Here is a 12,346-nt window from a genome sequence, read left to right as displayed (position 1 = left end):
ACGCCCTAGTTTAACTCTTTTCAAAATAATTTGTGGTCGTACACCTGTCTGAGCATCGCAGCCACTTAGCAGCAGCTACCACATCCTATAATGTGGGGCATTTAGGTAGCATCGGTACATTGTAGTGTCTCTCGATAAGAAGATGTTCAGCAAGTGATGTGTTTTGCCTGTGACAAGGTGGGAGTTGTGACCAAATGAGAAAATTGATCCCACTGGTGCTACCAGTGAAAAAGTTCGTCTGAAGTCCTGTGTTATGTTTCATATACCAGGAGTTTGAAAAAAAAAACTATCTTTATGAAACAGTAGCTGTCATGAGTGCTTAAATGAGCAAACGTAAAATAGGTAAATATTCTGATTTGGACAAGTATTTGTGGTTTGCATTTTTATGTTTTGTCTTATTTTTAAAATTGTCTTCCAACCAGAAGGTGAGAGCATTGGGTCTGCCAGCTGTGAATCATATGCAAGTGGACAAAGCCAGTCATACTCTCAGCAAGGGGAGTCATACACCCACTCCCAGACTGCTCTCCCCCCTATGGTATCTGTACATCTAGCTTCATCTCAGTACCAATCAATTGGTGCAAACCTATTAATTAACTCATCTTTTAAATCATTGATAAAATACATTGATCATAGAATATTTTTCTACCCTGCAGAGCACTGGAACATTGGTCCATCCTCAAATGCTTCCCATTGGTGAGAGTGGAAGTGTTCCAAATGTGCCTCTTGGTCAGAGTCTTAGTATGTCCAGCATGTCTATTGGCCAAAGTGGAGGAGGACCTGTTGGCCAGACATTTCTTCAACCTGCTACCGTGGTTCCACAGGTATCACCAAGTGTACCTCAACAATATTTTCAGGTGAAAGGGGTGATAATATTTGTATTGAAATCAAAAGCCATATGTATACTGGGGCTACAACATTTAACATTGTTTGATGTAGAGCTATGGTCCCACTACCCTGTCACATCTTCCGCCAAATAACTATTTACTCAACCACAAATCATCCTCATAATCGTCTGAGATTGACCATCTGGTTGTACGCAATACAGGGTTTCCCTCAGGAAGCTGGTTAGCAGAGGTGGTGAGATGCAAGAAATAGTGAAAGTAGTAGATTTTATTGAATACTGTTTGGCCTTGTGGTGGGAAATTGGGCTTATGCGCCTTTTAACTAAAGTTTAATATTTTTTGTATTTACTTTCTACATTTCTGGAGAGGCAGCCATTGTCTGCTATAAAACACTGTGGGAAACCCTGTTGTTTAAAACTAAATGTGTTGATAATTTATGCTTCCTGCCAAAGCTTATTCTTAACCTAATTTTCTACTACTTTCTTCCCCCTCTTTCTTCAATACCAATCATCATTCTGTCATTATCACTGAATAGTCACAAACATTCCCAGCAGAAGCTTTTCAAACTGCCACTCCCCATGGATCAACGGCCCCCTCACAGTCATACGTACCTCCTGTTTCCCCACAGGCACCCATTAATGTTCTCACTGCATCCATGCCAGTCAGTGATCCTGCTGGACTAGCAGGGACCATTGTGCCCCATGCTCAGCAGACCCAACACCCTGCCACTCCCATGCAGCTCACTGACATCATTCCCCAAGCTGCACCCCAGCAAACACAGCCTGTCATGATCCCTCAGCAGACCATTGTCCCACAACAACAGATAGGGATGGATCCCCAGACCTCCACCCTACAGCAGCAGCCACAACAGCAAATGGAGGCCCAGGCCACTCTGCACGAACAACAACAACAAGTTAGTGCCACTCAGCTGCCAACAGAACAACATCAACAGAGCCTTTCAGCTACAGCTGTCCAGAAACATCAACATGAGCCTCAACAGCAGATCTATGTACAGCAGCCTGTCCCGCATGTCCAGCCAACTTCTCAGCAGCACGTGTTGAGTACACAAACAGGTATGGAGCAGCGAGCTATGTCAGCACCACATCAAGGGGAGCAACATCTGGCTTATGAACAGACTGGGGACCCTCGTGAGCAGACCATGATACAATCACAACAATTGCAACAACAACTTCAGCAACAGCCAAGTCTGTTACAACAGCAGCAGCAGCAACAACAAGCTTTACTGCTTGAGCAACATCAGCTGTACGTCCAGCAACAGCTTGATCAACAGCAACAACAAACACTGCTTCAACAGCAGCAACAGCAGGCCCAACTTCAGCAGCAGCAGCAAGCACTTAAACACAAGCATCTGTTGGATCAACAACAGCAGCAAGCTCTTATTCAACAGAAACACGAGCAGCAACAGCAAGTTCTTATACAGCAAGAACAACCACAAGTACTTTTACAGCATCAGTTAGAGCAACAACAACAGCTGACGTCACAGCAGCAGAGCCAATTATATCAAAAAATTGGACAACACCAAGCTGGAACTCAAAAAGAGCCAGAGAAGCAACTGCAACTTGGACAACAGCAGCAACAAATCGTATTGCAGCAACAGCAGCTACAGCAGACTCAACAGCAGGAACAACAATTGCAACAGCAAGCCTTAATCCGACAAATGGAACAGCAACAAGCACTAATACAACAACATTTGCAGCAGCAGTTAATTTTACAGCAGCAGCAGCTACAACAGAAAGCTCAGCTACAGCAACAAGAGCAGCAACAAGTACAACTCAAGCAGCAGATAGAGCAGCAACAGCAAGCTCTGTTTCAACAACAGTTAGAACAACAGCGTCAGCAACAAGTCCTGTTACAACAACAAGCAGAGAGATTACAGCAGCAGGCTCTGATACAGCAACATATTCAAGAGCAGCAGCAGCAACAAGCTGCCATCATTCAACTACAGCAAACTGAAAAACAAGAGGCTATGGCTATTCCTCAAAGTAACAGTGAGCAGCAGATTCAGCAGCAACCAACTGATACATTGCATATGTGTATCCCCCAGCTAAACGCTACTCCGTTTACACCTCATACCATTCAGCAACAGGTGACAGAGCAACAACAGCAAGCAGCACTGATGCAGCAGCAGCAAGCATTTGTTGCCCAGCCGCAGCACCACACCTCAGTGATGGAACCTCATATTTCATCTGGAGCTCCTGCTGCTACTGAGACAATTCAGCACCGAAGTCATATTGTATCCCAGGTCAACGTGCCCATGACCATTCAGACCTCACAAATCCCTGTTCAGAAGTCTGCTGTTGTCCCAGCACAAGTCCTCACTCAGCAAGGACAAAGGGAAGTTCACTCCCAGAACCAAGGCCAGATCCCAGTCCAGTTTATTGCCCAGTCTGCACCCCAGGCAGCTCAGGCTATGCCTGAGGCCCAAGTAACACCCCCAGTGGCAATGATCCAAGGCCAGACGCAAATCATCCAGACCCAGCAAATTCCTTTGCAGACTACTTTTCCTGGGCCTGTCCCTCTCTCACAGAGTCAGATAACTGCTCAGCCATTAATCCAGACTCAGCCTTTGCATGCAACTATTACTCAGTCCCAGCCACCACCGGCCCAGGTCCAAAAAGTTGACATTAAGATGATGGGCCAACAGAACCAAGCTACTGCCCAACCTCCTTCTGCAATTGCCTCAATTCCCACTCAGATACAACATGAGACTCATGTTCAGCAAAAACCTCCAATGCCAGGGCTCATGCAACCCCAGTTCCAGCAACAAATGCAAGGCCAGGTGCAAGCTCAGCCTGCCGTTGGTCTTTTGACTCATCAGCATGTTCCTCAGCCTACCCACCAATCCATGCCATCTGTACAACAGGATATAACTCATATTTCACAACAGCAGGAGCAGCAGCATCCAGTGCACCAGTATCAGACGCTGATTTTGTCTCCTGGCTCAGCTGGAAGTGTTGGAACTAAAACAGATTGTCTCAGTACAGTAGTTGACCCTACAAGCTTTGCTACCACTCCTCATTCTGTGCATACTAGACAAGCCTATGTTCCGGGCCAAACAGCACTTCATCAAGTTGTTCAGGCCCAACAGCAGCCCATAGCAAGCACTGTTGACCCTTCAGTCATTCCGTCGATCTCCCAGCTGGCTATGACTCAGTCTACTGAGCAATACCAGCAACAGCTACTGAAGCTTTCTCAAGTGCAGCAACCAATAGCCATACCTACCACACAGGCCCAGTTACCAGCACAGCCCATCCCAACTTCCATTCAACAACAGGTTCCTCTGCAGCAGGCTTTGATGCCCCTTGATGAGAATCAGCCTCCCACACAGTGTCAACCTACTTCACATCTAGTGACCCAACCTCCTCCACAGTCAGCTCCTACTCATGTGGCTGAGCCTCAGTCCCAGAACAGGGCCCTGCCCCTCCAAAGTCACCTAGTGTCAGCTTCCCCTCCATCTCCGCAGCACCAGGCCAAGCAAATGCTGCCAGCTCACACACACACACAAACCAGCAGTCAGGCCCAGACACACTCCCAAACACAGACACACGTTCAGACCCAGGCTCATTCTCATACTCAGACACACACTGAGACACCAATTTCTGAACAGCCTGCTCTGCCCCATGCTGTCTTTCCTGCACAACAAATGCCCCTCAGCCCTTTGCATACTTCATGTCCCCCAACATCACTACCATCTGTTCCATCCTTACCATCCCATCATCCTGCCGCTGCCCCTGCTCCAGAGCTGCCTACATCTCCACCAGTGGCCCAGGTAACCTTACCAGGGCAGGCCGACTTTATACCTACCTCCCCTCCACCTGTTGCTACTCTACAACCGCTTGATTCTAATGCTCCCAAACTGCCCCAAGCCTCGCTGCAAGACTGTGACCTTTCCCTGCTGGGCATTGCTCAGGTACAGGAAGTATGAATGTTTGCTGTATTAATTATGATTTTTTTTTAACTTGTGCTTAGATACTGGCAGAATGAATGAGAATATTGTAAATATTTGAAAAAGCTTTGGTGGCGACTTTTTGATTCAAACTAATAATTTTTGATTCTTAAAAATTAAATGTATCTATAGAACAGTATATTTTTTGTTAAGTTTCATATTGTCCACAGTCACATTATTGTTTGTTTTGCATCTGATGTTGCTAATGTTTTTTTGTCAATTTGTTTCTCTGTGCCTGCAAACTGTCTGTATATACATGTCATTCTATAGGATGCTCCATACCTGACAAGTGCAGAACACCATTCTTCTTCAGGGTATGTTTTGTATCATTACTGTCTTATCTCCATTTAGAAGGGTTTGTGAACCCTGATACTGGAAGATTCTGAAAGTCTTTATTTGGCTTAACAAGGCAAAACAATGCATGTACAGTATATTTTTAAGCTTAGCAGTGGCCCCATCTCCAGGATGATAATCTTATTTTCAATCACTTTGGCATTTATATATTTCTAGTACAATATTTAACATCCATACCACCCTCAGATCTGTTCCAGCCAATGGAGAAGACCCACTGCAGCTCTTGGCGAATGGGAAATCAGAGAAATTAAAGGCTCAAAGAAGAGCTTCCTGTCAGAGGACTGAGAAAGTTTCACATCAGTTTCAACTTAGCATGCTTCAGGTATAAAAAAAAATGCTGCACATAACAAATTGTATTACAAAATTTGTTTACAGTATATGTTTACACAAGGAGATACAAGTAAATTATTAAATGAAGTATATATATATTTATACATGTATAAATTTGTCTTGTATTCATAGGTGTCTGGCAGTGGGGACAATATGGTAGAATGTCAGTTGGAGACCCATAGCAACAAGATGGTGACATTCAAATTTGACATCGAAGGGGATGCACCTGAGGACATAGCAGATTACATGGTACAGTGATTGTGTATTGCTATAGTTTGCACTGATGCTGAAGAGTATCATCGCATATTGTTGATAATTTCTCTTTCGTTGTAGGTGGAAGAAGACTTTGTTATTGATGTGGAGAAAGAGAAATTTGTCGAGGAGCTTAGAGCAATAGTAAAGAAAGCCCATGAAATTCTTCAGACACATTCACTGGTATGTTGTTTTACATCCATTATCTTTACTCCTCCTTTCACTTTGCTGTTTTGACTGAATAATGAGGAATTTTAATCTTTGTTTCTCTGTTAGACTGGATCAACTGACCAGTTACATGTGAGCACTCCAACTAGCTCAAGTGAGTTTTTAGATATACAATTCTCACTCATAAAAAAGTGACACAATGTGAAAATGCTCTACATGCTATAATTTATTTTGTTACAACCAGTAAAATGTCTTTCTGGTTTCTCAGTGGACTCAGTGCCCCATTCCTCCCCAGTGGGACGCTGGCGATTCTTTATTAATCAGACCATCCGCCATAGAGACTCCCTTTCCAGCCAGGGAGCTGCCACATCACCAGCCACTGCAGAAACGCGGATTCCCCAGTCCCCTAAAAAAGAGAAGGGTGAGCTCTACTCAGGTTGGTTTTAATGCTGTGCCTGATTAACATGACTACATCAGCAGCATAACATTGACTAACTATGTGTTCCTCTCTGCCGCTGTAGAAAGTGAAGGATCCCAGGGTCTGGAGTCCTTAACTGAAATGGCCTCACCCACCTTTGCTACCCTTTCTACTACTTCCCCCCCAGTCTCCATCGTCTCAGCCCCCACATCCATGGCCCCCTCAGCCACCGCTGCCCCTGCTCCTCACACCACTGCTTCTGAAACCGTCTCTGGACCATCCTCTGTTCCTGTCACTGTTTCAGGTGGTGTTGAACTGCCAGTCCTCAAGTCAGCTCCTGCTGATCAAATTCCCATTGCTCCTTCAACCATAGCAATGCCTCTTGCTGCTAACCTCCCCGCCTTGACCACTGCTCCTGCTGTTGTGTCTCCCACACCTACCACCATTCTTTCTGATACCCTGACCCCTCCTGGAACCAGTGTTTGCTCCGCTGCAGGTCAAAGTACAGGGGATACATTGGTCACTGCTGCAAGTCCATGTGTGTCTGCACTGGACCAGTCTTCAGGCTCTTTTCATTCCCCTCCTCTTGCAGCAGTGATGCCATCTGTAGTCAGCCAACTTGGCATAGATCAGCAGCAGACATTCACCCAGGTTGCTAAACCAGTCCCACAACAACCACAATCACAGCCACAGCTGCAGCCTCCATTACAGCAGCAGGTACTGGCAGCACCACAGCAACTGCAGGCAATGCAGTTTGAGCAACAGATACAGCATTCAACACCACAGCAGCACTCACACCATCAAATGTACCAAGAACAAATTCCACTGCAGCAGGAACAAGCACTGCAACAGTCTCTCCAGCAGTTACAGCAACAGCAACTCATACAAAAACAAACACTACTTCCACAACAACTAACTGAGGTACAGGTGCTGCCTCCGTCAGGTCATGCAGAGTTGTTACAACAGTCTGTACCTGTGCATCCGTTTCTGCCACCATTGCCCCTACAGCAAACCCAACAACCTGTTGTTCAGCAGCAAACATCACAATATGCCCCACAGTTGTTACAACAACATCAAATACAGCAGTTACCACAGCAGATTATGGCAACCCAAGCTGCTGTTGTGCCCCAGCAGCAGGATCAGCAGCAACAGCCACAGTTAAACCTACAACAGACAATACACGTACAGCAGCAGCAAATGGTGCAACAGCAACTACAGCCACAGCAACATCAAATGCTTATGGGTTCTGTTCCTTTGAAACCAGATCAAAACCAAATGCTGCCCCTGTCAGTTAGTCAACAGTTTCTTCAACAGCAGCCACAGCTAAATGCTAGCCCTGTTCCACAGCAGCAGATTCCACAACAGGTCCAAGTGCCTGCTGAGCTAATACAACAGCACGTGCAGTCACAGATACAGCTGCAACACATTGAGCAGCAACAGGAAATTGTAAAAACCATGGACACACCCGAGAAACAGCAGCAGTTTCCCTTGCAGAAGCAATCTTCTTTACAGATGTCAGAGTCAGAGGTTTCTACGGGAGAAACAAGTGTCACAGACGACACAGGCAGCTGTTCTGCCCCTTTTCTCCCTTCTTCTGACTCCTCTCTGCCACCTCTACATCTGAGCTCTACTGAAGCCCCTTTACCCACTCTCTCCCTCACAATGACGCCATCCCCTGCCCAGCCTTCGTCTGTGGCCGAGTCAGATAGTGAAGGCCCCCCCAAAATTGAATTTGTAGACAACCGCATTAAGACTTTGGATGAAAAGCTAAGAAACTTGTTGTATCAGGAGTACAGCAGTGGGGCAGCACTGGCCGGGGGAGCTGCTTCTGGCCCTACATCAGCTGCCTCTACGTCAGCAGGAGGTGATGAGTCTTCTGAACCACAGTCACTTCACCACTCATCTTTCCCCCCACCTGCCTCCTCCTCAGATACTTCCCCCCACTCCTCATCCTCAACTACCTCCTCTACCACCTCTCGTTCCTCCTCTACCTCTCCTGAACCAGAGAAGGATGGAGTGGGAGAGGAAGGTACCTCAGAAGGGCCCAACTCCGTGGAGCAGGGCCCAGTGGAGCAGCAACCTGGTCCATCCCTCCCCTCCACCTCTGCCTCATCCACCCCGCCTACCTCCCTCCTGCCTCCGAATCAGGATGACTCTGCTGGGCACCAACGCCCACCTGTACCACGAGAGCCAACCATTCTTGTGAGTGAATACCACAGATTAGATATTGAGTAAATTCTCTCTCAGTGCTGTCTTTCGCTGTACTGAATTTTCTTTATTTTATTGTATATATTTTGGTATGTAAATGTGACTCCACTCTTTTTCAGCTGTCTGTGATTATTTGTAATATTTAAATGTTAGACTTTCTCTCCATTTTTGAAGGTCTCAACTCCATGCAGCCACTCTTAATTGTCTTAACTGTTCTAGGCTGTACCCCCACACTCTGACACCAGTGCCACTGGAGACGCATCATGGCCCCCCAATCAGCACCCGATCCCCCTCCGGCATGGACAGCAGCAGCACAATGCAGGAGGTGGATATTTTGGCCTAAACCTGACATGTCCTAGTATCAGAAATCCTGTTAGCAAGAAATCCTGGACTCGAAAATTCAAAAACTGGGCATGCAAACTGCGCCACTCCGCCAGCTTGTTCAAGAAGCCCAGAGTCCAGCAAGGTAGCGTCCTCTTAGGGAGCGAGCAAGCGCGAGAGAGAGAGAGAGAGAGAGAGAGAGCGAAAGCGAGAGAGAATGGGATGTTGGGGCATGGACCTAAATCTAATATCTAGCACTAGTTTTAACATAGTGAAATGACTTTCTTAACCCTGAATACAGTTTAATGTTAATGGATGATGTTTACAGCTAAATAATTCTGTTTTTGCATATTGTCATTTGACTATAGTCCCCATGTAGTGCCAGTGTTGACATCTCTCCATACATAACTGTTTTTATTTTTATTTTTCTAAATTGCTTTGTACTAAATTTCATTTTCTTGGCAGTCTTTCTTTTTGCATGGTTACTCACTCAGGGGCGAGAACAGTGAAGAGTAGAGGAGGGTGGGAGATTGGCAGTGTGTAGGAAGAGGTTGGCAGAAATCTGATGCTGTCCCAGTGCAGATGAGCTCTGGAGCAAAGCCCAGCGGTGCCTGTGCCCAGGACATATCCCTTCATATGACACCCCCTTCATTCCCCCAAGTCCACAAGCACTGCCAGCAGCAACCATCTCACCTCCTCACCTCCACCTGCTGGCTCAGTGTAGACAGCGCCATGCAACTCACGTCATTACACAGATAAGATAGATGCTAAGTCGCTATGCTGATATTATGTAATCAGTTGTCATTCAGAATATAGGTATGCTTTCTGTGTAAGCTCATGCAATGAAATATAGCATTGCTCCATGAGACTCTAAAATATGATGTAGTTGTAGAAGATGCATCTCTGACAATTGCTTTGTGCATCATCAGTATGAAATATTGACATTATAATCAAAGTCGTGATATTTTAGTATACATTGTGCCCTTTACCAAGGGCCTTTAAGTTGCTGTCAGGTTCTGTGAACATGGGTAGGCTTTTCATGCAGCTCAGCTTCATCATGCTGTTGAACTATTGCACCCATCTTGCATGTGTTTGTGTTTATATTTGTAATATGTGTAGGACTAGCTTAGATTCTCCCACAAGAGCACATGCATGAGCATGTATGTTATGTTCTACACGAGTGACTAATAACGGACCGTTATCTGTAAGTAACACCTATATGAGGATGCAAATTTTGATGTTAATTTTTACGCCATGTTTATTTTAATTACTGCTGTGATTATCCATGTACATGCTTTGCTAATGTAGTAATCCCAAATATCAAACACACTGGCCAATATCGCTGTGCATCTGGCCACAGATCTCAAATGTGATATTGGGCTTTGCTGTCTGGTATGTGAGTGGGTCAGTGGTGAGAATGAGAGAGTGGATGTTTGGGTGGGTGGGGTACACTGTATTCAACTGCCATGTCAAACTGTGATATATTTTATTTATTAAGTGACTTACAACAGTTAAGTTTTTAATGAAACAAGCATTTACCACTCCTCCAAACATGCCCAATAGATGTTTCTTTTAAGCACGTTACATCATAAAAAACTTACATTTATTGTTCAGTTTCTTGTATTAAATTTTGAAAATGACATTCACAAAACATTTGTTTACACATTTTGCACATCTGCATGCAAGCTATATCATTCACAAAGCTGATGATGTGTGGTATTGGTGGGTGATTTGTTTTTTAATACTGTGCCTCTGTGTTCGTGCCCTGTGTCTGTCTGTGTACACCTTTATGTCTCACTGTCATGAACATTTTTCTGTGTCTGTTGCTTCTGTGTGTGTGTCCCATTATGTATGTGCTCTTTATACATGTGTGTCTGTGTTTTTGTCTCTGTGTCCTTGTCTCCCCTTTTTGTTTTTCATCCCTATCTCTTTATCAGATGGACATTCAACCAGCCAGACACTGAAAGATGACAAGGAGGTGGCCCCATTAAACCCACCTCAGTCACGCAAAGGGCGATTTCAGGTAGGAGCTGATTTTATCTTTGCCACTTATTGGCCTGAACCTTTGGTACAGTCTGAATAAGTAGCAAATGTTTCCCTACATCTTCTGCCGTCAGGTGACTCCAGTGCTCCAGACCTCTCTCCCAAAGGATGTGCCATCAGGCCATGGTAGTAGGAAAGTGGGACGCTTCTCAGTAACCCAGACTGAGACCAGGAAAGAGGACAGACAGACTGACAGCTCCCCAGTGTCTCCTGATTTGGAAAGAGAGAGGAGGAAATCTCGGGCAAAGGAAGGGGATAAAGAAGAAAGTAAGAGGACCCCATCAATGGCCCACATGCCTCGAGGTCATGGGCACAGCCACTCGCCACTGGGCAGCAGCGATGACGATGATGAGAGTGAACTGGAGGATGAAGACCTGAGAAAAGAATTACACAAGCTTAGAGAGAAGTAAGTCTGTGAGATTAAAGATATAACTTAATTATTTTACAAGATGTTTGTCTCTACATTTATTGGATTTTTTTTGCTTTATGTCATTTAGTGCTGTTTCTTGTCTACACTATATAACAAATCTCTTCCTCTGTAGGCACATCAAAGAGGTGGTTTCCCTTCAGGCCCAGCAGAACAGAGAACTTCAGGAACTGTACAGACAGCTTCGTTCCCTCAAAGACCAAAGGCAGAGTCTGCCTGTCTCGCTGTCCCGAACTCCTCCTCTTCCCACAGGACCTCCTCTCCTCTCTCCTCGCAGACCCAGACCAGCCAAATCCAAGCTTCGGTCCCGGCCTCACTCTCACATGGATAACAACGGAGTTACACACTCTGGTGAGGCTTTTAATCCATTTCATCTTCCTCACTTTCTCTTTTTTTTATATCACCTGCTGTCTGTGTAAATATTTCTTGTGTATCTCGTCTAGGGATGCAGCAGTCAAGTAGTTTTTCTGGTGGTGAGCAGAGTAGACTGTCGTTGTACTGCCACCCAGAGCACCACACTTCACTGCCTGCTAAAAGAGGTACAGTTCTTCATTACAGCACGAAATCAAGATAACGCATGACTAATGCCAATCAGCGGTATGATGACTCACCTCATTTCTCCACAGATCACAGTCCTCTAAGAAAAAGCACATTCACAGATGAACTGCACAAACTTGTTGATAATTGGACAAAGGAACCAGTCGGCCCCACCCCGCCCAAACCCTCACTGAATCAAATCAAGCAGATTCAGCAAGTGCAGGAGTTGGGAGGCTGGAGTCAGTCATCAGAGGTAGGACCACACTCTATACTAAATCACTGTATATATGATCAAATGGATTGTTGGTCTTTCATCATACCTGCTGCAAGTATTATCGTTGTACCAAACAAGTCACTGACTCTTTCAGATGTTTATATCATGGTCAAATGTTTCAAATAGACTCCTTCATTGGGTTGGGTCTTGGGTATATTTTTTTTTATTGAACTGATTTGTTGTTGATGCTAGTCTTTCTTAAATT

At 45.2% G+C, this 12,346-nt stretch overlaps 1 protein-coding gene across 1 annotated transcript in view; it reads left to right on the top strand.

Annotated features, from left to right (window-relative positions):
- si:dkey-151g10.3 (serine/threonine-protein kinase WNK2) overlaps window positions 1-12,346 on the top strand; it is a 35,705-nt gene that overhangs the window by 19,538 nt on the left and 3,821 nt on the right. The window contains exons 9-24 of the mRNA XM_023282229.3: window positions 423-535; window positions 654-854; window positions 1,378-4,773; window positions 5,080-5,123; window positions 5,350-5,485; window positions 5,626-5,742; window positions 5,827-5,928; window positions 6,022-6,067; window positions 6,182-6,349; window positions 6,435-8,533; window positions 8,759-9,005; window positions 10,798-10,883; window positions 10,978-11,309; window positions 11,446-11,681; window positions 11,774-11,869; window positions 11,957-12,120. Coding sequence (XP_023137997.1) covers window positions 423-535; window positions 654-854; window positions 1,378-4,773; window positions 5,080-5,123; window positions 5,350-5,485; window positions 5,626-5,742; window positions 5,827-5,928; window positions 6,022-6,067; window positions 6,182-6,349; window positions 6,435-8,533; window positions 8,759-9,005; window positions 10,798-10,883; window positions 10,978-11,309; window positions 11,446-11,681; window positions 11,774-11,869; window positions 11,957-12,120 — 7,583 coding nt within the window. The remainder of the gene's footprint in view (window positions 1-422; window positions 536-653; window positions 855-1,377; window positions 4,774-5,079; window positions 5,124-5,349; window positions 5,486-5,625; window positions 5,743-5,826; window positions 5,929-6,021; window positions 6,068-6,181; window positions 6,350-6,434; window positions 8,534-8,758; window positions 9,006-10,797; window positions 10,884-10,977; window positions 11,310-11,445; window positions 11,682-11,773; window positions 11,870-11,956; window positions 12,121-12,346) is intronic.

The sequence above is a fragment of the Amphiprion ocellaris genome, chromosome 8 (genome assembly GCF_022539595.1).
Source record: "Amphiprion ocellaris isolate individual 3 ecotype Okinawa chromosome 8, ASM2253959v1, whole genome shotgun sequence".
In the NCBI taxonomy this organism is placed as follows: domain Eukaryota; kingdom Metazoa; phylum Chordata; class Actinopteri; family Pomacentridae; genus Amphiprion; species Amphiprion ocellaris.
This window is presented reverse-complemented; position numbering and strand designations above follow the sequence as displayed.